Source organism: Geotrypetes seraphini, chromosome 15 (genome assembly GCF_902459505.1).
Source record: "Geotrypetes seraphini chromosome 15, aGeoSer1.1, whole genome shotgun sequence".
NCBI lineage: Eukaryota > Metazoa > Chordata > Amphibia > Gymnophiona > Dermophiidae > Geotrypetes > Geotrypetes seraphini.
In genome coordinates, this window is record NC_047098.1 from 30,024,206 (window position 1) to 30,049,615 (window position 25,410).

At 45.2% G+C, this 25,410-nt stretch overlaps 1 protein-coding gene across 1 annotated transcript in view; it reads right to left on the reverse strand.

Moving 5' to 3' along the window:
- The window catches only part of RTN4RL1 (reticulon 4 receptor like 1), a 203,544-nt gene extending 193,301 nt beyond the window's left edge, over positions 1–10,243 (reverse strand). The window contains exon 1 of the mRNA XM_033921285.1: positions 9,752–10,243. Within this exon, the coding sequence (XP_033777176.1) occupies positions 9,752–9,791 (40 nt within the window). The 5' untranslated portion in view covers positions 9,792–10,243. The remainder of the gene's footprint in view (positions 1–9,751) is intronic.
- Positions 10,244–25,410: the final 15,167 nt, after the last annotated feature.

Consider the following 25,410-nt stretch of genomic DNA (forward strand, 5'->3'; position numbering starts at 1 on the left):
GATCTCATGTAAATTTGGTGACCTGCGGTTCTTTGAGAATGGTTCATCTTTTTTGAATCGTTAGATTTACAGCTGCTACAGCGACCTGTTGGATTTTACTGGCGATATTAGAGAATATAGCCCTCAGTGACTCCCACACTGGAGGGACACAGGGAACATAAAGTAACACGGTAGTAACACCTTTTTACTGCTACCATGAGGCCTCAAGACTTCTATCTTCAATAAACTCAGTTGAATATCCACCCCCTCCCCCCCCCTGAGCCAGAAGAGCATTTAAGCCCGTCATCTCCCACTGCCCAGAGTTAAGTTTTAGGATAAAAGCTTTAGGATTTAGTGGCTGTCTTCCACGGGACTTGATCCCGGGTAGCAGGAGACTACTGAAACACTCCTAGGGTAGAAATAAGCTAATTGTTTTAAAGGTAAGTACAGTGTTGTGTTCTGCCTTCTCCTGCTAACTTTAAGGCTTTCTTGGGGTGGGGGTGGAGGGGAGGGAGAGAGGTGCCTGTATGTGTGTGTGTAGCAGAGGGGAGACAAAGGAGGAAGCTTACACTTGCTGTCTGTGCTCCTACAGGTTCTTTGAACTACTTTCTGTCAATAGCTGTCAAATGATAACTTACAAATTTTAGAACATAGACAATGACTTTTCCCTTAAATTTCAACCCTTTTAATCATGTTATTCTAATCTAATCCTTAGGTTTGTATACCGCATCATCTCCACGTTCGTAGAGCTCGACGCGGTTTACAGTAGGAGAACTAGGAAGGAACTACACCAGGAGGATAGAGGTAGAAGTGTGAAGAAAATTTAGAGGACTTGGGATGCCAAGATATAAGAGTTTCCTTGATTCCTAAGTTGGAGGGAAACTTACATTTTTTGAGAAAAGCCAGGTTTTCAGATGTTTGCGGAAAACTTGGAGAGAGCTCAAGTTCCGAAGAGGGGAGGTTAGGTTGTTCCAGAGCTCAGTGATTTTGAAGTGGAGGGAGGTCCCTAGCTTTCCTGTGTGGGAAATGCCTTTTATTCTATTCTAGATACACATTTTTGTTGGGTTTTATTTAGTTTGATCAGAGGACTTTGTGACATTCCCTGTTGGAGCAACGAAATACCCTAAGCCCCCTGTCCCTGGTTTCCCCCACTCCCTCTTACAGGCTCATCCCTTTTCTCAGACGAGAAGCCATTTAAAAGCCATGGAGGAGCCATCTGGCTAGAGAATGAGAAGTCTTGTACTGGATTGCAGGCCTTAATCTAGCTGCTTATTAAATAATTCAGGGTTTGCATTAACTTATAAATGAGTGTCTTTGACTGATTTTGTGGTTGATGTACAGATAAATTCTAATGAAAGACAGCTACAAGATTTTAAATTATTAATGAGGCTGCCACTTAACAAAGCCGATCTGGCGCTCATACGCCATGCTTAACAAGACAAAAAAAAAAAACAAAAAACTTGCAGCAGCGCTTGAGTTTTACTAGCCCACAGGTTGCTGGTTTAAATTCGGTGCATGCTGCTTCTCTAACATACTGAACAAAGGTCCTTTTCTGTGATCCCTCCTGAGTGTGTCCAGGAAAATCATCATGGATGCCCTTTCCTCTCATGCTGTCTTCACTGTCTCAAATACAATTATTTTTTTGGACGTCATCTGTGCTAGTAAAGAGGAAGCTCCGGGCTGGTTCCCTTTCTTCTTACCATCCTCAGTTGTAGCTGCAGCTCTTTTGATTCTCACTTGCAATAGGGAGGTAGTGCCCCCCCCCCCCCGTTCTCCTTCTTCAGTACCAGTATGACCTCCTTATGTCCCTCCCCCTCCCCCAAACCTATATTCTCGCTTTTCTTTTTCTGGTTGAAGCATAACTTAGAGGCTGAGTACATCAGAATGTGTTTCTGGGCTTCAAAGGTAGCTCCAGGAGAAATGAATCTGGCTTCTTCGGGTAAAGGTGTTGTTTTAAATGCAAATGATAGAAACTTAACATAAACCGTGGCATATGAGAGCCATTATTTTTGCATACCAAGTTGTTATTTTCCCTATTAATCTTAATATTATTATCAATATGTTACTGAAAACCCACTATATACAGTGGTCGCCTAGACAGCTCATCTCTGTTGAAATGAGCAATACACTTCTCCCTCTGTATTCACTGTGATAGAGGATTAACAGACCCCTGAATACAGAAAAACCACAAATAACTTTTTCATATGTTATTCGCTGTTTTCTATTAAAAACCATCGTGAATATGGAGGAACTGCGAATAACATGGTGGAAGACCTGGCCTGTTCCTGAAGGAGAGGCAAAACACCATGAAGAAAGCACTGGGAATCAGCGATTTCCCTATGCAAGCTGATGTAATTTGGGGGGAGGAGCCAGCAAGCTAAAAACCATGAATAATCGAAACCACGATTGCTGAAACCGTGAATACGGAGGGAGAAGTGTAATATATGTCCTTATATTTCCTGACTTTTGCATTGTTATGTGAACAGACACAAGACCTGCAGCTTTGCCTGTATGAAGATCCTCAAGGCCTTAAAGAATGGAGGCAACTTCCTACTAGCGTTCACTAGTGAGATGAATCAATATAGCATGGACATCAGAAATGGAAAAGAGGGAAAGGAACAACGAGGGAGAGGAGGGGGCGGGGGGGGGGGGGGAAGGCAGACTTTTTCCAAAGAGAGGATGTAGTTGATCTCTGATGGTGAGAAGTCCATAACTGAAAAGATACAGAGACGGATTCGACTGCCATCCTGGGAAGGGAGCAGCAATGGGCTTGACTGGTGGAAAAGGTTTGAACTCTTTCAAGAAAAATTGATTTAGTAAATTGTAATTGTAAGGAATCAAAAATGCTAACTCCATGAATCTTCTTAACATATCCTTACCTGGCCCAAGGAAGGTTTGAGAACAATATAAGTGTAATTCACCTGCTCTCTCCTAAGGGAAAATCTCTTATGGCAACACATTGGACATAGCACAAAGCTGTCAGCTCATGTTACAGCACTGGGATCATCCAACAATGAGGCTTGTACTAACACCGCTTCTGGTAAGAGAAGAAGGGAGTCTACAGCCCAAAATGATGGAAAGGCTGGGAACCCCTTGAAAACACTGAATCTTCTGAGTCATGGAGAAAAAGGGGTTTGCAGCAAGAAGGAAGGATGAGACCTGAGCAACACCACCGTAGAGCAAGGGCGTGAGCCCACACTCTCTGCCACCAAATTCAAAGCCTTCCACTATTACAGTCTCCTGGGTTCTACACCCACTACCACAAATCCCAATGTCTCCTGAATCCCACACTTGCTGCCACCAAACTCACTGCTTCTAATATTACATTCTCCTGGGTCCCACAACCACATTCACCCAATTCACCTTAAAATCTCTGTTGCATGACCTGGTGTCACGATCCTTTCTTTCTTTCTCTTTTCCAGTGTATTTGAAATCAGTACGTATAGATCTGACACCTTAAGCCTTTGTTTGCAGAACCTTGATGATTTCTCCCCTGTGTCAATAGACACCCTCACCCACAGTTCCTAGTCTAGCCATGCAGAAACAAGTCTGAGACTAGAAACTATACGGCAGGGCTCTAAATCCAGCCACCAGTTATCACCCTTAATACTGACATCTCTCTCCTCCGCTCCTGCTGAGCAGAGATGCAAAAAAACTCTGACTCTGACACTAAGCCACCACTTGGGGACTTGTATATTGCATTTTTGTTGCTTTAGTATTTCAAAGCTGTGGACACTGAAGGATTAAGTGTCCAGTGCCCAGGGTCACAAGGAGTAGCACCAGGATTTGATTTCACAACCTCTGAGTGCAGAGCCACAGCCCTTCCCCTCTGGCCTACTCTAGTCTCCTACTAGTAAACTGGGCTTATAATATCATCAAAGTCTGTCTTTCTGGCCCCATAAAGCTTTTGTACCATTCAATTAATTTCATTTAAATTTGTGTTCAATGAAACTTTTCTCACGTATTTCATGAGTCCTCAATGCCTCAACATGTAACATTCCTTTTAGTTTTATTTCTTAAAGAGAAACCTGTTTACAGGGGCAGCCCTATGAGACTAACTGAGGCAACGGCCTCAGGTGGCACTGTTGAGGGAGCAGCATCTTGCTGCCGGCCAGTCTACCTGCTGGTCATCTCTCTCTGCTGCTCCCCTTCCCGTCATCTAATGCATTTTTCCCATTTCACACACCCCCACACACACACACACACCCTCCCCTCCCCCCATCTACCTTCAATTTGTCATAAAAATTGCTGGGTGGTGATAGTGATTCACAAAGCTATCCTGCTGCCAATCCCGGCATCTTCTCTCCACTGCAGCCCACCCTAGCGGAAACAGGAAGTTGCCAGAGAGGGTGGGCCGCAATGGAGAGAAGACACTGGAACCAGAAATAGGGTAGCTCTGTTTATCACTATCGCCACCCGGCAACTTTTACGACAAATTGAAAGTAGATGTGGGGGAGGGGGTGAAATGGGAAAAATGCCAATGTGGTGGGGGGGAGAAAGGTGAAAGTGGAAAATCTAGTAGTTGGGGCAGCCCTTGTCCCACACCCATTTTGGATGCTCATGGGGGGGAGGGGGGCAGATGGGAACGCCAGCTCATCCCTCATCTCAGGCAGCAGATTGCCTTGAGCTGCTCCTGCCCGTTTAGTTTAAATTTCATGAAGGTCGGAGCACCTTGTGATATCAAGTATTTTTAAAGCTCACTCTGCCATTAGTTGACTGCATTATTAAAGCTGTTTTGCCATCGTATAGTAGATGAGGATTTCAGCTGACTTTGTAGGGGAATTTTCACCGAGGCATTCCCAGGGCGTGGCTGGAAACAATACACATCATTTTGTATTTTCAAAACTCTGCATGTTGTCTTCACTAGAAAATGTGCCCTTGGGAAGAGCAGGTGCAGATCCCTACAGGTGTTTTCTGCATGGGCAATTTTCCAAAGGAAGGTCTATTTGTACTTTCCCTTTCAGAACTAAAGCAAAATCCAGAGTAAAAGTATCTACAGACTTTCTATTTGCCGGCATGGCTAGAAAACTCCCCTACAAATTTTCGAAGACATGTTTTTCTCTATAGGGAGCTAGGCAAGAAATGAAGTCAGCTGAAATCCTCATCTACTATACGATGGCAAAACAGCTTTAATAATGCAGTCAACTAATGGCAGAGTGAGCTTTAAAAATATTTGATATCACAAGGTGCTCTGACCTTCATGAAATTTAAACTAAACGGGCAGGAGCAGCTCAAGGCAATCTGCTGCCTGAGATGAGGGATGAGCTGGCGTTCCCATCTGCCCCCCTCCCCCCCATGAGCATCCAAAATGGGTGTGGGACAAGGGCTGCCCCAACTACTAGATTTTCCACTTTCACCTTTCTCCCCCCTTCGAAAATTTGTAGGGGAGTTTTCTAGCCATGCCGGCAAATAGAAAGTCTGTAGATACTTTTACTCTGGATTTTGCTTTAGTTCTGAAAGGGAAAGTACAAATAGACCTTCCTTTGGAAAATTGCCCATGCAGAAAACACCTGTAGGGATCTGCACCTGCTCTTCCCAAGGGCACATTTTCTAGTGAAGACAACATGCAGAGTTTTGAAAATACAAAATGATGTGTATTGTTTCCAGCCACGCCCTGGGAATACCTCGGTGAAAATGTGGATAAAAGTATCCGTGTTGTGAAACAACACATGCGCTACTTAATTAACCCTCCAGTGCCCCTTGTGACCCTGGGCAAGTCACTTAGTCCTCCATAGCCCCAGGTACGTTAGATAGATTGTGAGCCCACCGGGACAGAGAGGGAAAATGCTTGAGTACCTGATTGCTAAACCGCTTAGATAACCTTGATAGGCGGTATATAAAAAAAAACCCAACCTAATAATACCTGCATATAATATATAAATCACATTGATTGTAAGATTGTAGCCACAGAAAGACGGTTTAACAAGTATATCCAAATACACTGTGGGCAATTTCCAAAAAGTCCTTTTACCAAGAAAAAGAGCCATTTACGTAAAAATTCCCTCCGTATGATGTATTTGTTACATATAATGAATGTTGCCATAAATACGTTCCAATGTACATATGAAAGAAAACAAACCAGCTATCCAGAAATGTTCCTACTTCTTTTAATCCTCAGATTGCCCTTAAGTGCCACCTGTGTTTGTCTGAATGCCTCCAACAGCACAAGTAAAGAAATGCAGAACTGGCAGCAATCAACATATTTGTTTCTTCTGGCACGAGCACTGTGTGTAGTGAGAATTCCCTTCACCAGTCTGCTTTTAAGCTCAAGATTACGGGGTGCCTTGCAGCCCACACTTCAGAACTCCCGTTTGCCTGGAAAGTAAGCTGCCTCAATATTTATCTTCATCTTATTTATCTTTGTACCCCACTTGGAACTGTAGGATAATACTGGCGATCAATATTTTAAATAAAGAAATAAAATAAATCTTGGGGGGGGAGGGGGGAGGTCTCCTGTGCCACTAACAAAGTCAATCATTTCCATTATATGGCAAGCATATTCTCTAAACCTTTCACATACTGCTAAGAATAACTGTGAAGACTAGATGGTCCAGCTGGTCTTTTTTTTTTTTCGGCCACCAGTTAATGTTACCATGACTTTTCTTCTGGTGAGGCCTCATTTAGAATATTGTGTACAATTCTGGAGGCCGCACCGTCAAAAAGATAGAAAAAGGATGGAGTCAGTCCAGAGGAAGGCTACTAAAATGGTGCATGGTCTTCGCCATCAGGTGTATGGGGACAGATTTAAAGATCTCAATCTGTCTACTTTGGAGGAAAGACTGGAGAGGGGAGATATGATAGAGACATTGAAATACCTACGTAATGCAAAAACGCATGAGTCGAGTCTCTTTCATTTGAAAGGAAACTCTGGAATGAGAGGGCATAGGATGAAGTTAAGAGGTGATAGGCTCTGGAGTAATCCGAGGAAATACTTTTTTACGGAAAGGGTGGTAGATGTGTGGAACAGCCTCCCAGTAGAGGTGGTAGAGTCAGAGACTGTGTCTGAATTCAAAAGGGCCTGGGATAGACACGTGGGATCTCTCGGAGAGAGAAAGAGATAATGGTTACTGCGGATGGGCAGACTAGATGGGCCATTTGGCCTTTGCCATCATGTTTCTATGTTTCTATGACAGTTCTCATGTTCTAACCCTGGACCCAATAGCTGTTGCTCTGGGATCAGGTGAAAAAGCCAGCCTAGAAAGAAGATTCCGGTCAATGCAGGTGCATGGCCACATTTAGTGGCAGGGCTACACACTCACATGTATGGCAGGGACAAGAAGGAGAGTATTGTGCTCTGCATGCACAGAAATACATGTGTGTAACACATATGGCTGTACAAGTAGGACACACTGAAAGGGTTCGGACTTCAGCTGCTTCTTAAATGTCAGAATGTTTATACTTCTACCGCTGAGTTTTTATCTGCAGTTCTGCATACAAAACCAGTAACACCTGAGAGGTCTTATTTGCTTCTCTAGGATGCTCTAGAAAAATTAGGGCATAATATGGGACTCAGGAGGAATATTAGAAAATATGTCTTCCTATGTGGGAAGAAGAGACTCCCAGTTAGGTGGTAGGGGAAGAAGGAAGAGAGGTACATCAAGGATCCTTAGTTGTGAAGAATAAGAGTAAAACGGGATCATCTGAAATCGGTGGTGGTTCACTGGGAAGAGAAGGGTGGGCCTTATGGGCCTTAGCTACTATTTGCATGTTTTATCTCTATATCCTTTTTATTAGTTGATAGCGAATATTACACACCCATCCATAAACAGTGTCTATGATTGCCACATTGAATAGGTAACATATAACCTTTTCCCAGTATTTTAGCCCTTTCAGTTTGGCAAAAAAATTAAAAACCTTATACTTTCTTCTTCACTAATTCTAGCTTCTTTTCCAAATATTATCTGTCCTGCTTACCAACGTGATAAAAAAATTTGGAAATACTGAAATTCCCAGGACTGTTTCTGAAAACTAAAATAGAAAATTAAATATTGGTTTTGAGATCCGATCCATTGTTTGAAAAAGCTAAAGTCTGCGGCTCAGCGTGGAAACTAACAAGACAGAGTTCGTGGGAAAAGGGGCTGGCAGAAAGAGACTGGAGACTTCTGGTTTCTGCCTCTGGTTCTCTGACATCTCTGCTGCCACTGAACTTGGGAGTTTCCCATCCCCCAATATTAATGCAAATTCCATTTGTTCTTTCTTTAGAAAATAACAGTGTTTCTAAAACACCTTTAATAACGGGGTGATGTGATGCATGCAGTAATTGTAGAGTACATTCTCCCCGGAGAATTACATCACCATCTGTTTTCTTCTATTTGACTTACTCTACAAGGATAATGAGTTTCTTCAGAGAGCTGGGGTCAGCTCTTCTCAAAACAAGATTCTTCCAAATTCTGTCTCCGGCTAGCTAGCGATACCGTAAAGTCCAACAAAAACCAACCTGCTGCTGCTTTAAGGGTTAACAAAAAATGAAGTTACTAAGTATCAAACCTGCAAAGGCAAGATGAACTACTTTGGCAAGTGTTATAATCCAAAAATCTATGCCTATGAAATATTAATGATTCTTTGGATCCCAAAGGATTTTAGTCACAGAGATTATGATAATACAGAAGGAGAGAGACAGCCAGAGTTCCCAAACCAATAAGAATATTAAATATACTCATTCCCTAACTGCATTGTCTAATACAAATAAAGAAGCGATCAGAGGGCTACAGCTGAAAACACAGAACAATTCTCCCTCCGTATTCGCGGTTTCGATTATTTGCGGTTTTTAGCTTGTTGGCTCCTCCCCCCCCCCCAAAAAAATTACATCAGTTTGCATAGAGAAATTGTCGATTCCAAGCGTTTACAGAGAAAAATCGCAGATTCCTATCACTTTCTTCGGTGTTTTGCCTCCCCTTCAGGAACAGGCCAGGTCACCCACCATGTTATTTGTGGTTTCACCATATTCACGATGGTTTTTAGTAGAACACAGCGAATAACATATGAAAAAGTTATTTGCGGCTTTTCTGTATTCGCGGGTCTGTTAATCCCCTATCACAGCGAATACGGAGGGAGAAGGGAACTTCTTTTGGTTACCTTTCAACTAATATTTTATGGGCCTGAAATCAGGAAAGTATTTCTGGGTTCTTTCTAGGCTTGCAGGGCTTCGGATGAGCCGGAACCGCCCCCCTTCCCTCCCATCCCCCGGGCTCGGCTACGAGTCGAGAGTCAAGTCGAAGTGCTGGAGAAAGCACAGACTGTCAAACCAGGTAGAACAGACCTCGGACAACCAGAGAAAGCGAAGTGCATGGACTGCTGCAAACCTGACTCTAAAAGCTCATCAGACTGAAGTTTTGGGCTCTACGTTTAGAAGCAGCAAAACTTTTATTGCACAATTACAAATATCACCCATGCATGCAGGCCAGTGCCCCAAAACCAAAAATCGCATCGTAAACAAAGCGATTTGGGGACTTAGGGAAAGAACTCCCAGGAAAAAAAAAAAAATCAAGGTAGACCGGTCAGCGAGGTCGGAGTGAACTAGAGTTAGCATTCCAGAGAACCAATACAACTGGAAGGCGTCTAGAATTTTTGAACGCGCAGCTAAGAGACAAGCAATGGGGCGCAGTGATCACTGGCTGAAGCAAACCCAAACAGAACAAATATCCAGAACCTGATCAAGAGAGTGTAGCCATGCAAAAAAAAAAAAAAAAAAAACAAGGCACATTTTTAGCTTTCTGGGTCGGGATCGCTCCCCAGCACCAGCTGAACTAAACCTGAGAAATTCGGCACTCACCTTTCCACAGCATCCCGGCCAGACTGTGCTTCCAAACCATGCCGAGAAATAGTTCCAAAAGAGCTGGAGCCGAAAGCAAAATCCCCCGAGCAGATGGCAGGCGTAATCCGAGGAAGAGGTGGCAGTCCCCAGAGGTCGGGTTGGAGGGATTGGGAGGGAGCGGCTGGACCAGAAGCCGGAGACCTCGGGGGAGGGGAGGGGGGGAGAGGCTGGACAGGTGCGCAAGTCTCAGTGCAAGCCGAATCTCTCTGGCTTCGGCTCTTGCTGCGAGTGAAGCCGAAAACGTTCTGGCTTTCCTAGTGTAAATAATTAATATTCATTGCCCCCAGAAGAAGGAGGGAGGAGGGAGGGAGGGAGTAGAGGCTGAAGTCTCCCTGCTTTCTGCCGCTTCTGGAGCCAGAGGCCGGCCGCACTCGGGGAGACGGTGGCACTTTCTCTCCTCGCTGCCCTCTCTCTGCCTCTGGCTCACTTTCTCCTGGGATTTTGAGGGGGGAAGACGCCCCCCTTTCTGGCTGAGCACAGCTCGCACCTTCCCTCCCCCTCAAGCTATGAGTATAAAGGCTGGGGAGAGGCATGGAGCCCTCTCGCTCTGCCTGTCCAGGAGCAGTGCCAGGGGCTGAGCGATTTTCGAGCCCACCCGATCTCTCAGAAAACGCTTTTTTTTTTCTTTTTGCTTGTCGAGTTCAGACTTAGCGTCTTATTCCCCAGCGCAACCTGCACTCGGGCTCTGACATGCCACGCAGCTGCTGCCTCTTAAGGTGTTTCTCTCTCCCTGCCGCTTTTTCTGGTGCCAGTTGCAGTCAAGCGGATCTCTGGCGGCTTTTCTAATAGCAATGACCCAGTTATTTCAATGCCCCTGTGGTATGGCTCGACGGCCCATGCCACACACACTCCGGACACCTCTTCTGGTCTCTCCGCTAACTTCCCCAGAGCACAGGATAAGGAGAGAAGAGCGAAGTGGCTCCCTAACTCCACAGTGACAGAAACTAGGGAAGGGAGGGGTAAGAGACCGAAGGAAAGGGGGGGGGGGAGAAGGCAAGAAAGTCCCTCTGGTGTTCTTCACCGTCTCAATTTCTCTTTTTCTGCCTCAGCGCTTCAGCACCGCTGGATAGGGAGAGCTGGGGTGGGGAGGAAGGTACACAAATGAAAGATCTGCCCCTTAAGAGTAAAGGTTTGGGGTACACGTGATGTGCTCTTCTCCCCTGTCTCTCTCTTCTTTTTCTTTCATTTTTCAGCAGCTGCACGGGGGTAGGGTGGGGTGAGGGATCCCGTTTACGCGCACATCTGGAGACCCGCGCGGAAAGATTCTGCAGAATGTCGAGAGCCAGAAATCGTCTAAATCACCCTCTTCCCTCCCCCTCCCTCCCCCCCAAAATTGTCTTTGTCAGTTGGTCGGAGTTTAAAATGAGCAGATACATTTTAAACAAGACCCCCCAACAGGCAAAAGCAAAACATAAGAACAAGACTTGCCCTACTGAGACATATTCGGGTCAGGACAGCTTCATGTGTCTCTTTGGTCGGTCCCTAAAGTCATCGGAGAGCTCATGGTGGTGACTTTTCTCTTCGTCTTCAATGCAAACTTTATTTTTGCTAATATTATTATTATGCGAAATGTAGAGTAGGAGGCAGCAGGCTTGGAAGCGAGATAGTCGATGTCATTATATGGGAAACAGAAAAGTACAGTGGCAATTCACGGGAAAATCACTAACGTTCATTTAATGCTGTCATAAAAGGAACAGACTGACAGCTCGAGAGACGTCTCTTATTAATCTGAAAACAAAACAGGTACTAGGGTTTGTTGCAAGAACATTCATAACAATAAAATCACTCTTGGAGCACCTAAAAGCACTTCTCTGTGCCTTTCAATGTTGTCTTTCATTTCCCACATCCTTGTAGGGTCCTTTTTTTCAGAAGCTAAATTTAGCAGGGGGTGTCAATTTCTGAAAACCTGCTGGGTCTCAGGGCAAAAGAAATGAACCCTGAATCTGGCTGCTGCTGCTGACCTTTTTGTGTGTAATGAAGCTTTTCATTAGGGTTTTTTTTTTTTTAATGGAAGAAGCTGGCTAGTACTTTTGTACTGTTTGCCTTTCCTATTGTGTTCATCCATTTTAAGTTTCAATTTATTTGATACTAGCTGATCACCTAGAACATAAGAACATAAGAAGTTGCCTCCGCTGAGTCAGACCAGAGGTCCATCCTGCCCAGCGGTCCGCTCCCACGGCGGCCCATCAGGACTAGTTGCCTGAACAGTGTCCATGACTAATTTTGTAACTGCCTCTAATCCTCTAATTCTATCCCTATTACCTACCTCTACTCCTATCTGTACCCCTCAATCCCTTTGTCCTCCAGGTACCTGTCCAGACCCTCTTTGAAGCCCTGTAGTGTGCTTCTGCTTATCACATCCTCCGGTAGCGCCTTCCATGTATCCACCACCCTCTGAGTGAAAAAGAACTTCCTGGCGTTTGTTCTAAACCTTTCCCCTTTCAGTTTCTCCGAGTGCCCCCTTGTGCTTGTGGTTCTCCGTAATTTGAAAAATCTGTCCATATCCACTCTTTCTATGCCCTTCATGATCTTGAAGGTTTCTATCATGTCTCCTCAAAGTCTCCGCTTTTCCAGGGAGAAAAGCCCTAACTTCTTCAGTCTGTCAGTATACGAGAGGTCTTCCATACCCTTTATTAGCTTAGTTGCTCTTCTCTGGACTCTCTCAAGTACCGCCATGTCCTTCTTGAGGTACGGCGACCAGTACTGGACACAGTATTCCAGGTGCGGGCGCACCATTGCACGATATAGTGGCAGGATTACTTCCTTCGTCCTGGTCGTGATACCCTTCTTAATGATGCCCAACATTCTGTTCGCCTTCCTTGAGGCTGTGGCGCACTGCGCCAACGCCTTCAATGATGTGTCTACCATCACTCCCAGGTCTCTTTCAAGGTTACTCACCCCTAGCGGTGATCCCCCCATTTTGTAAGTGAACATCGGGTTCTTTTTCCCTACATGCATGACCTTGCATTTTCCTATGTTGAAGCTCATTTGCCACTTTTCGGCCCACTCTTCCAGCGTTGTCAGATCTTTTTGGAGGTCTTCGCAGTCCTCCATGGTTTTGACCCTGCTGTATAGTTTAGTGTCATCCGCAAATTTAATAACCTCACATTTTGTTCCCACCTCCAGGTCGTTGATAAATATATTGAACAGGAATGGTCCCAGCACCTGGTGTTGCCCGGATATTTATTTATCCCAATCTTCCGGTATCGATAGACTTGTATTCAGTGATTACGCCTGGTAAAACGGGAAGTATTTGACAATTACGTGTACTTTCAAATTCCCCCCGGGTTTTGGTTTACATTCACTTGAGGATTAACATCACACAAATTTTCAGTTTTCACTTTCTGTTTAGGCTGCACCACACCACAGCTGCACTTCCTTATATACCGTTAAATGACTATGTGACATCATTCCCCAAGCTTCACACAATTGGTCAAAGCAGCTCCATCTATATATATAAAATTCCTATATAAAACACGTCACCCCCTTCCCACCCCACAGTATTTTTTTTCCAGATAGTAAGTCATATGTATACCAAGTTTGCTTGAAATCTGTCCATGCGTTTTAGAGTTATGCTGGAATATGTTAAATGACTGTGTGACATCATTCCCCAAGCTTCACACAATCAGTCAAAGCAGCTCCATCTATAAATATAAAATTTCTATATAAAACAACATCACCCCTTTCCACCCCTACAGTATTTTTTCCCAGATAGTAAGTAATATGTATACCAAGTTTGGTTGAAATCTGTCCATCCGTTCCAGAGTTATGCTGGAACATGCATACATACATACACACATACACACACATACATCCGATTTTATATATATAGATACCACAAATACAACCACAGTTAGTTTAAGCGGTTTACAATAATAATATATTAAAAACAAAAATTAAAAAGACATAACAAGGGAGGCAATAAACAAAAACAAAAATACAACCAACAAACAAACAAAAATGGGTACAAGGGGGATAAAGAAAGGGAAGGTTACACTGCAACGATGGCCCTCTGAGCATACCACAAGTAACACGGTGGCTGCTCAGAGGGAGCCTGACCTTGCTCCACCCCGCCTCTCAGCTCTCTTCAGCTCCCTGTGATGTCACCTCTGACATCGGCAGGCATTGTTGACTCTCATTGGAGGTGACAGGAGAGGGGGTGGAGCAAGCCTCTAAGCTGGCAAATTCAAAATCTGAGTGCTCGGGAGCATTGGCCTTTTCTCTTTGCTCATTCAAAACAAGGAGAAACCTCTAAGGCTCAATGCCTTCAATAAGGCGTCTTCCCCAATTCTTATCCAAAACATGTTATCTTGGTTGCATCCAGTGGCGTACCTAGGGTATGTGGCACCCGGGGCCCATCATTTTTTGACATCCCCCCCCCCCCCACCCAACCTCCATGTAAAAAATATTTTTTGTAATAACCATGAAATGGTATAAATGGTCAGAATAGAAACAGGGAGTGAAAATATTCTTTTATTGAACCTCATATATGTAACCATTATTCCAAACATAACATAACATAAATTATGTCTGAATTGTCATGACATCAGAAGTACATATGGAGTAGTTGCAGGTGATGCGGACGATACAAAACTATTTAGTGGAGCTGGGACTAAAGAGGAATGCGAAGAATTGCAAAGGGACTTGAACAAATTGGGGGAATGGGCGGCGAGATGGCAGATGAAGTTCAACGTTGAGAAATGTAAAGTATTGCATGTTGGAAACAGAAACCCGAGGTACAACTATACGATGGGAGGGATATTATTAAATGAGAGCAACCAAGAAAGGGACTTGGGGGTAATGGTGGACATGACAATGAAGCCGACGGCACAGTGCGCAACAGCTGCTAAGAAAGCAAATAGAATGCTAGGCATAATCAAGAAGGGTATTACAACAAGGACAAAAGAAGTTATCCTGCCATTGTATCGGGCGATGGTGTGCCCGCATCTGGAATACTGCGTCCAATACTGGTCTCCGTACCTTAGGAAGGATATGGCATTACTCGAGAGGGTTCAGAGGAGAGCGACACGCTTGATAAAAGGGATGGAAAACCTCTCATACGCTGAGAGATTGGAGAAACTGGGTCTCTTTTCCCTGGAGAAGAGGAGACTTAGAGGGGATATGATAGAGACTTATAAGATCATGAAGGGCATAGAGAGAGTAGAGAAGGACAGATTCTTCAAACTTTCGAAAAATAAAAGAACAAGAGGACACTTGGAAAAGTTGAAAGGGGACAGATTTAAAACGAATGCTAGGAAGTTCTTCTTTACCCAACGAGTGGTGGACACCTGGAATGCGCTTCCAGAGGGAGTAATAGGGCAGAGTACAGTACAGGGGTTTAAGAAAGGATTGGACAATTTCCTGCTGGAAAAGGGGATAGAGGGGTATAAATAGAGGATTACTGCACAGGTCCTGGACCTGTTGGGCCGCCGCGTGAGCGGACTGCTGGGCATGATGGACCTCAGGTCTGACCCAGCAGAGGCATTGCTTATGTTCTTATGTTCTTATGATGCTTGGGACAGTTCTGATTATGTTCGGTTTTATGTGTTTTTTGAATAGAAGGGTTTTTATTCTTTTTTGAAGGTTTTGTAGTCTGTGGTCGAGGTCAATAGGTTGTAGAGTTGGGGATCGAGTGTTAGGAGGTTGTCGAACAGTTTTTTTTCTTTTGACGTTTTTGGTTGGAGGGTGTGTGAATGGTGTGCGAGTTCTCCTATGTCTGGTTGAGGTGGATTTAATTATTTAGCTGAAGAAATTAGTTACTCTCCCCCCCCCCCCCATTCCACACACATTAATTCTCTTCCATTTTTGTTCCCATTATAAAAAACACTGATAAGTTCCCAGAAAAAAAATACATTAAAATAAGAAGTGAAACCAAAGGCCCCTACAGATGAGAACATAAAATAAGAATAGCCTAACTGGGTCAGACCAATGTAGCCCATGCCCAGTAGCCCATTCTCATGGTAGCCAATCCAGGTCACTAGTACCTGGTCAAAACCCAAAGAGTAGCAACATTCCATGCTACCAATCAAGGGCAAGCAGACACTTCCCCATGTCTTAATAACAGACTATGGACTTTTCCTCCAGGAATTTGTCCAAATCTTTCTTAAAACCAGCTAAGCTATCTGCTTTTACCATAACTTCTGGCCACTTCATTTTTAAGCTTAGATCTTTCCTTCCAAACAGAGACCTTGCTAGATGTCAAATACAACACAAGGGAACTTCACACAGACTTAGCTCTGCAGGAAATGTGAATCTCCTCATACACCCACCTATAGTGCAAAAATGTGCAAAGGTCTGTTTTTTTTCTTTCGATCACTAGATAGCCTAATGCCACACAAGCAGCACTATTACAAAAGGTCAATGCTAAGGTTAACAAAGTTTCCTTCCTTGGACCACAGGGAGATACTGACAAACCACTGGAAGAGATCCCTAAACAACTACCTAGGCAAAATACCCAAAGACCCACTCAGTGTGTGAACCAGTTGAGTGGAGTGGACTAACTAGGGGGTGGAAATGGGCCCGGAGTTTGCTCAGGAGAATTTCCCAGACCACCTCTTCCTCTCAACACATTGACACACTGCCACCACCACCACCACCACCACTAGGAACACCTCACTGAGTAGGCCAGCAATGCTTATAAACTTTATAAAACACATTATTATATTTTTTTTATAAAGCACATATTTTAACTGAACTCTCTGACATCCTCAGACTTTCCATTCACAAAAATAGAAGGAAGAAAAGTTCCCATTTCCTGCTGTCTCATGTCCTCGGCCTATACAATATTTTTCTTCTGCAGACCCTTCAAAAGTCTGACCAAATCCTCATTTCACTTGCATTATAAAGTACTGAGGATGCCATCTCTCCCCAATCCCAGGTCCTAAAGTCTGAGACAGTAGCGCAAACTGCCCAATTCAGGAAGAAAAATTTCGATTCAGCCTATTTAATTGGTTTTTCGATTCGATTTTCCTGCCCAGTTGGGTAATTTTTTTCAAAAATCCTGGTGGGTTTTATAGCTTTTTCACCCCTTTGGCTTCTCCTAACCACACTGGCGCTGTGGTGTAAATAAAATAAAGAAACAAAAAGGACTTTTCCTCTCTCTGTTAAATCCTAGCTCATGTTTGCGGTCTAACACCAGCTCTGGCAGGATACACATTTCAAATCTGACATATTGTAATCACAAAACAGAAAATAAAATTAATTTTTCTACCTTTTGTTGTCTGGTTATTTTTCAAATCTTGTTGGTCCCAGGCTCTGGTTGTCTTCTGATAACTTGCTTGCCAGGGTCTCCTTCTTTCTTCATGCTAACCATCCATCTGCCATCTCTGTCCTCCCTTTCCATTTCCCTTCCTTCCCCAGGAAGTCTGGTATTTTTCCTTTTTTTCATCTCCCTCCACAGATTCACCTTTTCTTAACTACCCTTTCATCCGGCATCTCTCCCTCCTTCCCCACCACCCCAGGGCCCACCATCTCTCCCTTTCTTTTCCCAATTACCCTCCTATCCAGTATCTCTATCTCTCCTTCAAACCATCCCTTGTGTCCAATTTCTCTCCCTTTCTGTTCCTTCCCTCCCTAAATCCCATGGTCCATCATCTCTCATCCTCTCCTCTATTTTCAGACCCATTATTTCTTCCCCCCCAAAGTCAGGCATATGCACATCTCTTTAAACACCCCCTTCCCTCTGTGTACTTCTACACCAGGGTCCCCCCCAAAGGCCTGTCCCCCCCCCTTGAAGGCCTGCACCCCCCCGAAGGCCTGTACCCCCCCAAGGCCTGCACCCCCTTGAAGGCCTGTCCCCCCCCCCTTGAAGGCCTGTCCCACCCCCTTGTAGGCCTACCTGCCTGTCCCCCCCAAAAGCCTGTCTCCCCCCATGAAGGCATGTCCCCCCCTTGAAGGTCTGCACTCCCCCAGAAGGCCTGCACCCCCCCGAAGGCTGCACCCCCCCAGAAGGCCTGCACCCCCCCGAAGGCCTGCACCCCCTTGAAGGCCTGTCCCCCCCTTGAAGGCCTGTCCCACCCCCTGTCCCCCCCATAAAGGCCTGCCTGCCTGTCCCCCCCCTGAAAGCCTGTCTCCCCCCATGAAGGCTTGTCCCCCCCTTTAAGGCCTGCATCTCCCCCTGAAGGCTTGTCCCTTCCCTTGAAGGCCTGCACCCCCCCCGAAGGCTGCACCCCCCCCAGAAGGTCTGCACCCCCCCCCCCGAAGGCCTGCACCTCCTTGAAGGCCTGTCCCATCCCCTGTCCCCCCCTTAAAGGCCTGCCTGCCTGCCCCAACCCGAAGGACCGCTCGCCCCCCCCCTCCCACCCCCCATCCAGACGTCCGGTTCTTCCCCTCTGGCCTCCCCGCACCATTAAGAGTACCGAAGCAGCCTGCAGCAAGATCGCAATGTCAGCGATCTTGCGCTGCTTCATGCTGTCCTCCGCCGCGGACCCGCCCCCTCCTCTGACATCAGTGGAGGGGGCGGGACCGCGGCGGAGGACAGCATAAAGCAGCGCAAGATCGCTGACATCGCGATCTTGCTGCAGGCTGCTTCGGTACTCTTATTGGTGCGGGGAGGCCAGAGAGGAAGAACCAGACGTCGGGGGGGGGGGGGGGGAACGGACGCCGGAGCACCCCCTCAGGGCTCGCACCTGAGGCGGACCGCCCCTCCCGCCCCCCCCTTGGTACACCACTGGTTGCATCAATACCCAAAGTGAGCTGATGCCCACTTATTGCTACAAGGATTCTCCATGAGTTTTTTTTCATCCCATTTGAAGGAACCATTCCACCAGCACCCACCCTGCATGGTGTCCCTCCAAGACTCCAACAATCCACTGTGATTGCCAATAAACTGGCGACTGAAATTGAAGCAGGATGAGTGGCAGGATCTTTTGCAAAACCCCCTTTCCCAAGGATGTTCATATCCCTGCTCTCAGTGGTCCCAAAGAAAGAGAAAGGAAAGTTCCGACTAATTCACAGCCAGAGCCAGTGCCTAAGATGGGCATTAACCTTTTCACAGATGGAGCCAGTACTGTGATGGAGACTGGTTTGCCGCCTCTTGGCCCCGGACATGGAGAGACTCCAGCTTTACCAGGAACATCACCTTTCTTGAGCTCTTCCTTATAGTTGTAGCCTTGTATGTATGGGCCCACAAGCTTGAGAATAAAAGGATGGTTTTTTGGTCTAATAATGCAACAGTCGTCGAGACCTTCAACAGGTAGATGGCCCATTGTCCCTGGGTGGTGGAGCTGGTCAGAGCTTTTGTGCTGCGCTGTTTGCAAATAAACATCACAGCGTGAGCAAAACATGTTCCTGGAGTGGATAACTGAATAGTGGATGCTCTGTCACATCAACAATTTCCTCAGAAGAGGAGCTGACACAGATTCCCGAAGAGTTGTGAAAGCTGGGAGATATCCCAGCACGCTGTTAATTTCTAGTTCACTTGCTCTTGCCACTTTGCTGGCCTTTCAGTCAGCCTACCAGCACATCTCTGGTCACCTCCGCTGCCTGGTTGGGACTCTGGACTTGTGAGTGAGAAGCTCATTGCACGCTATATCATGGATGCTTTCAGCAATGGTATCTCCAGGGAAAGAACTTCCTAAATTCCAATGGTTTGGAAGATCTGAGGCAGCATGGTTTTACCAAAGGAAAATCATATCAAAAGAATCCACCTACAGTCCTTCCAGTGGAGGGTGCAGTTTCTTTATCATATTTTCAATGGTGAGAGACAGGCAAGCTCTGCATGACTCCAAGAAACCTGCTTATACCTACCAATTGAAAACACAATATTGAGGCACTATCCCCCACAGGCAGCAATGTAGTTGGAGGACTCTTGCTCAGCTTAGAGGGAACAGTGATAGTGCCCAGAGAACTGGATTAAAGATATGCACTAGGGGCTGATTCCACAAATAGGCATCCTGATTGTAGTGGTGTAGTAAGGCTAGGAGGCACCTGAGGTGGTGACGCCCCCCCTTCCCTCCGGTACCCTCCTCTCCATGTCCTCGCTCTTTCTGTGCTCCCGTTCCTTCCTGCCCCCAACTCCACACTCATGCTCTCCCTCCCCCTTCGTACCTCTAACTCTTCACCAGTGTGAGTGGCTTTTCCAGCATGCTCCTCATGTCAGTGTTGGATTTCCTTCTGACATCGCTTCCTGGCCCCTTGACCTGGAAGTGATTCAGAGGAGAACTAGGCTGGCACGAGCAACAAGCAGGAGAAGTTGATCATGCTAGTGAAGATCTGCAGATGTACGGGGTGGGGGAGGGATGGCATGAGCATGGCATGGTGTGATGGAGGCAGGGCAGAGAGGTGTCAGTGCCTTCACTGACACAACACCTGAGGTGGTCCACCCCCCCCCCCCACTCCCCCTTACTGCACCACCATGGCCAATCAGGATGCGTTTTTTTTTTAAAAAATGCAGGCAGGGAAGGACGCCTACATTGTAGACATATATTGTATGCCTACAGAGACACAGGGAGATGCTTATGGATGCCCAAGACATGGCATGGGTGTGGTCTTCACCGAAAGTGGTCTTTGACATCTGTAAGCGTCCCTACATGTCTCCGTAGGTGCAAGACAGACACCTGTATAATGTTGTCCTACATTTAAGGCATCTGTTAGTAAAAGTAGATGCAATTCTCTATAGAATGCCAATATGTGATTAGCACGCAATTGGCGGCTACTTCTTAGGCAGCTGCTGAGATCAGCGTCCTTTAGAGAATAAGGCCCTAGATGTAAGATTTCAGCAATCTTAGATACAGTTCCTCATTGGATGCTCAGGAATAAACTGAGTAGGCTGAAGGTAGTACTCAGAGAGTGATGGTAAGTGAAATCCACTTGGAGGAAATAAAGGTGAGTAGTGGAGTGCCTCAGAGGCTGATACTGGGGCCAGATTTATTCAGTATATTTGGGGGTGACATTGCCAACTTTGCAAAGAGTTAAAAGGAAGGGTTTGCCATTTTGTGGATGACCCAAAGATTTGCAATAGAGTGGACACACCAGTAGGAGTGGACAACTTGAGAAGTGATTTACAAAAATTAGAAGAATAGCCTAATGTTTGGCAGTTAGAATTTAATATGAAGTGCAGATTGATGCACTTAGAGCATATGTAATAGGGGTGAGAGGCTCATATGTATAGATCAGGAGGGGGACTTTAGGGTGACAGTGTCTGAGGATCTCAGTGTGCCAAAACAATGAGAAAAAGTGGTGATCAAAAGCCATGAGGATACTAGGCTGCATATGTAATGTAATGTAATGTAATTTTATTTCTTATATACCGCTAATCCGTTAGGTTCGAAGCGGTTTACAGAAAAAATACATTAAGGATACAATAAAAATAAAATAATTAAGATAGGTACTTAGAAATTCCCTTACTGTCCCGAAGGCTCACAATCTAACTAAAGTACCTGAGGAACAATTAATGAATAAAAAAATTATAATGAATAAGACAGAGATAGAAATAGAGATGAGATATGAAAATTCCAACAAGTAATTCTATAATGAAATTAATAAGGATTGAGAAGAAAGTAAAAAAATAAAAATAATAAGTACAAATGAAAATAAAAATAATGAACAAAATATAAGATAAAATAAGTCCAGTCAAACAATATGATATGATGAAGATGATCATAAGGAGTATATGCCAGTTTACAGACAGATCAAGTCAGAAAAATACCAAATGGCAGGATAGACAAATTAGGTCTGATTTTAAGCATCATCAAATACAGGCTTGATATTTGAGACGGAGGAAAGGCAATGCCAAATGCTGGAGACACTGTGAAGATCAGGTGACCACAGAAAACAGCTGGACAGCCACCACCATCAACTCGATGAAATTGCTGCCTTGAAAGACCAACTGCCGTCATCCTTCGATCCAACGGCCGCCACCCAGGACCTCGGGGACCCTCCAACGAAACGGTGCGACTCTCCATGCAGGACAACTGCCCCATCACGCTGCCGCACACGCTGGGGATCGCTCCGATGTCGCCGTCTCTCAATAGCACCGCCTCCAAGGCCCACTCCAATACGCCATCCTCCTCACCAACAGCACGTCCTCAAATGCTGCAAAACGGACGCACGCTGCTGTCGGCACACAGACAACCAGAGCCAAAACCAGATCTCCCTCGCTCTCCATGAAATGAACCAGGATCCATCCAGTATCCCCCATCTGCCACCAAGGAGCCAGTCGACCAGCAGGTAAGAGGCTCCCTCAGAAGTTGGTTCGGATCAACTGACAAACTGTCAAACTGGAGGATCAGATTAAATGAGCTTAAAAAACCCCAATATAAACAGGAATAAAAGTTCCAAATGAAAGTAATAAATACAAAAGTAAAGCCAGTAAAAAAGAAATTCGAAGGAAAGACAAAAATAAGACAAAAATAACTAAAAAACAAAAATAGGAGGAGGAAGACAGCACAGTTGATGACCTAACTGGCCGCCATCTTGTTGCATACAGTACAGAGATGCCTAATCAGGAGAAGATAATGCCCTGTACAAGTCATTGGTGAGGCCCTGCTTGGAGTATTGTGTTTTGGAGGCCATACCTTGCTAAGGACATAAAAAGACTTGAAGCTGTTCAAAGAAAGGCAATAAAAATGGTATGGGGTTTGTATAAGACTTGAAGATCTGAATATGTATACCCTAGAAAACAAAATGGATAGGGGCGATATGATACAGACGTTTAGATACTTGAAAGGTATTAATATAGAAGCAGAAATGGGGAAGCAGTAGAACTAGAGGGCATGTTGGAGGCTGGGAGATTCAGGAATAACATCAGGAACAACTGGTACTTTTTCATGGAGAGGGTGATAGATGCCTGGAATGCCATCCTTGTAGAGCTGGTGGGGACAAAAACTGACAGAAAAAAACAACATGATTTTTAAACATAGAGAGTCCCTATATAGAAAGAGGATGAAATCAAAGCAAAACTTAAACAACCTTCACACTCTAAAGAAGACCTAGAGGAGTGTAGCCTACATGGAGCTGCAGGTAGAGAATGACATGGTGACAGAATTCATCACCGTTCCTGTCCCTGCAGATAACCACGGGAAACCATCCTATGTCATTCTTTAGTGTTTACCTCAACCTCAGTCCTTCTACACCAGTGTTCTTCAATGCAGGGCTTGAGGGTCAGTGGCTGGGCTCATTCATGCTCTGATTCTTATGTGAGCCAAGTATAAGATAATGAAGCCATTGTGCCATCACTGATAAGCTTGGCTCTTATTGGTGGAATCATACATTATGACATCACAATATCTGCTCTGAATACCAGAGACTGTCATTCTCTGGTGTCTAGCTCAACCTTAGTCATAAGAACATAAGAATAGCCTTACTGGGTCAGACCAATGGTCCATAAAGCCCAGTAGCCCATTCTCATGGTGGCTAGTCACTACTACCTGGCAATATTCCATGCTACACCAGCATTCTTCAATGCAAGGCTTGAAGGTCAGTGGTTGTGCCCATTCATACTCTGATTCTTCCCTCTCTCCTTAAAGAATGACATGGAGATGGTTTCCCATGGTTTTCCACGGGGTCAGGAACGGTGATGAATTCTGTCACCATGTCATTCTCTAGCTGCAGGTACAAACCTTACACAAAGAGACAGATGAGTGTAACCCACAAGGAGCAGAAGATACAACTCTAGCCACCGTATTGGGCAGACTAGATGGATCATACAGGTCTTTCTTTATCTGTCATCATTTACTATGTTATTGTGAGATGCAAATGCATGCAGAGCACCTCATTATTATGCAAACTGAATAGCACAGCTTCTGTTTAACCTCACAAGCTGTGTTGTTCTTGGACAGATAATGCCAGCTTAAATCTAGTGTTATCTTGCCACACCAGGAGCACTGGATTGCTAAAACCAGCCTGATGCTCCTCAGGAGACTGTTAAAGGGGTTTGTGCCAGCAGTTGAACCCCCACTCCTCTAAGCCCCTCCCCCCAACATTCTCCTAAGACCCTTAGCCCTTCACTTCCTCCTGGTACCTATGAGGGGTTTACCTGGTGGCTATTGGGAGGGAGGGACAAGAGCCCTAAAGAGCTACAATAAAATGTATTATTCATTATTTTATCATAGCTTATATATATCTTTGGAGAATTGATACTCTAGGGAACTAGCTAAATTTAGCCACTCTGCCCCACTCAATTTTTGATGGTCAACTGCCTAATCTAATCTGACTGCCTGATGCTCAAAGTTAAGCAGCCAAACTGTTTAAAAACTGGTCCCTTTTCTGTTTGTCCCATAAAGGCTTGAAACCAGCCACTGTTCAGGTTCCTGTACCCTGTGCTGGAAGTCTGTTCCTGGTGTCCACCACCTTCTCAGTGGAAAAGCATTTCTCACATTTCTGTTCAGCATCTCTCCATCCAGCTTCATACTGGCCATGGAAAATGTTACCTGCTGGTATTTTATTAGTTTCTTTGAATGTATACACCATATCTCCCCTTTCCTTTCTTTCTTCTGGGCAGAACAATTTTCAAAGCTATTCATATAAACAGTCTGAAAATTGTCCATAGGCAGTACCCGCACAATATTCAGACTGTGGAAGCTAGCAAGCTGTCTCCTGCAATCCGCAGTGATCCTGGATTGAAAATCTTGGTCAAAGTGTGCCGTCGTGAACTTAGCTGGACAGGATGATATTCAGCTGAATATTGATGGTAACTTTAGAGAATGACATGGAGACTAATTTTTCCTGTCCTTGTGGGATCTCTCTATCCCCATCAGCTCTGTCCCTGCCCCATTCCTGCAAGCTCTATCCTCATCTGCACATGCCTCAAACACTTAAAAATCATAAGTGTTTGAGGCTTGTGCAGTTAAGGCAGAGCTTACAGGAATGGGACAGGGACAGGGACAGAACTTGCGGAAACGGGACGAGGAAAATTTGTCCCTGCTCCAAGCTATCTGCCGAATGGGATATTCAGCAGGAGATAGTCAGCGATCTTCCAGTAAATATTGGAAGATAGTCGGTGATGCACTATTTAGCTGGCTGAGTGCAATTCCCAGTTGGCTAAATAGTGCTGAATATCGGGACTGACATCTTTAGCTCTCTCAGCTCCTGGGGTATGACTTGGACTATAGTCCATGCACCATTTTAATGGCTCTCTAGAACACCATATTCCAGGGGAAGTAATATTATTTTGCTGCTTCTCCTAGTGATGCCTTTCACAGACAATCCCCCCAATATTCAGCAGTACTTATCTAATCTAATCTGAAATTTGTGGATCACTTTGTGCTTATAAAGGTTCTAGGCAAATTACAATTAGTTAAGTTATCTGGCTGGGAACAGCTCCTGGTCAGCTACATATCGCTTAGCTGGCTATCTGCTGATATTCAACGAGAGATAGCCAGCTATCTCCCGCTGAATATCCGGTTCACCAGATTGATCGGTGACCAGCTACGTTACACAACATAGTCGGCCACTACCAATATTTAGCAGCTGGCTGGCTAAGGCTAGTGGCTAGATATCTAAAAGGCTAGCTGGCCAGTTGCTGAATATCAGCTTGGCTGGCTAAGTCCATGGTGGCAAACTTTGACCTGGATATTCAGTGCCTGGGGGCAGTGGCATAGCAATAGTAGGAGGCACTCAGGGAGGTGGCACCCCTGTGCCCTCCTCTCTGCCCCCTTATGCCACCCTCACTCCCTACT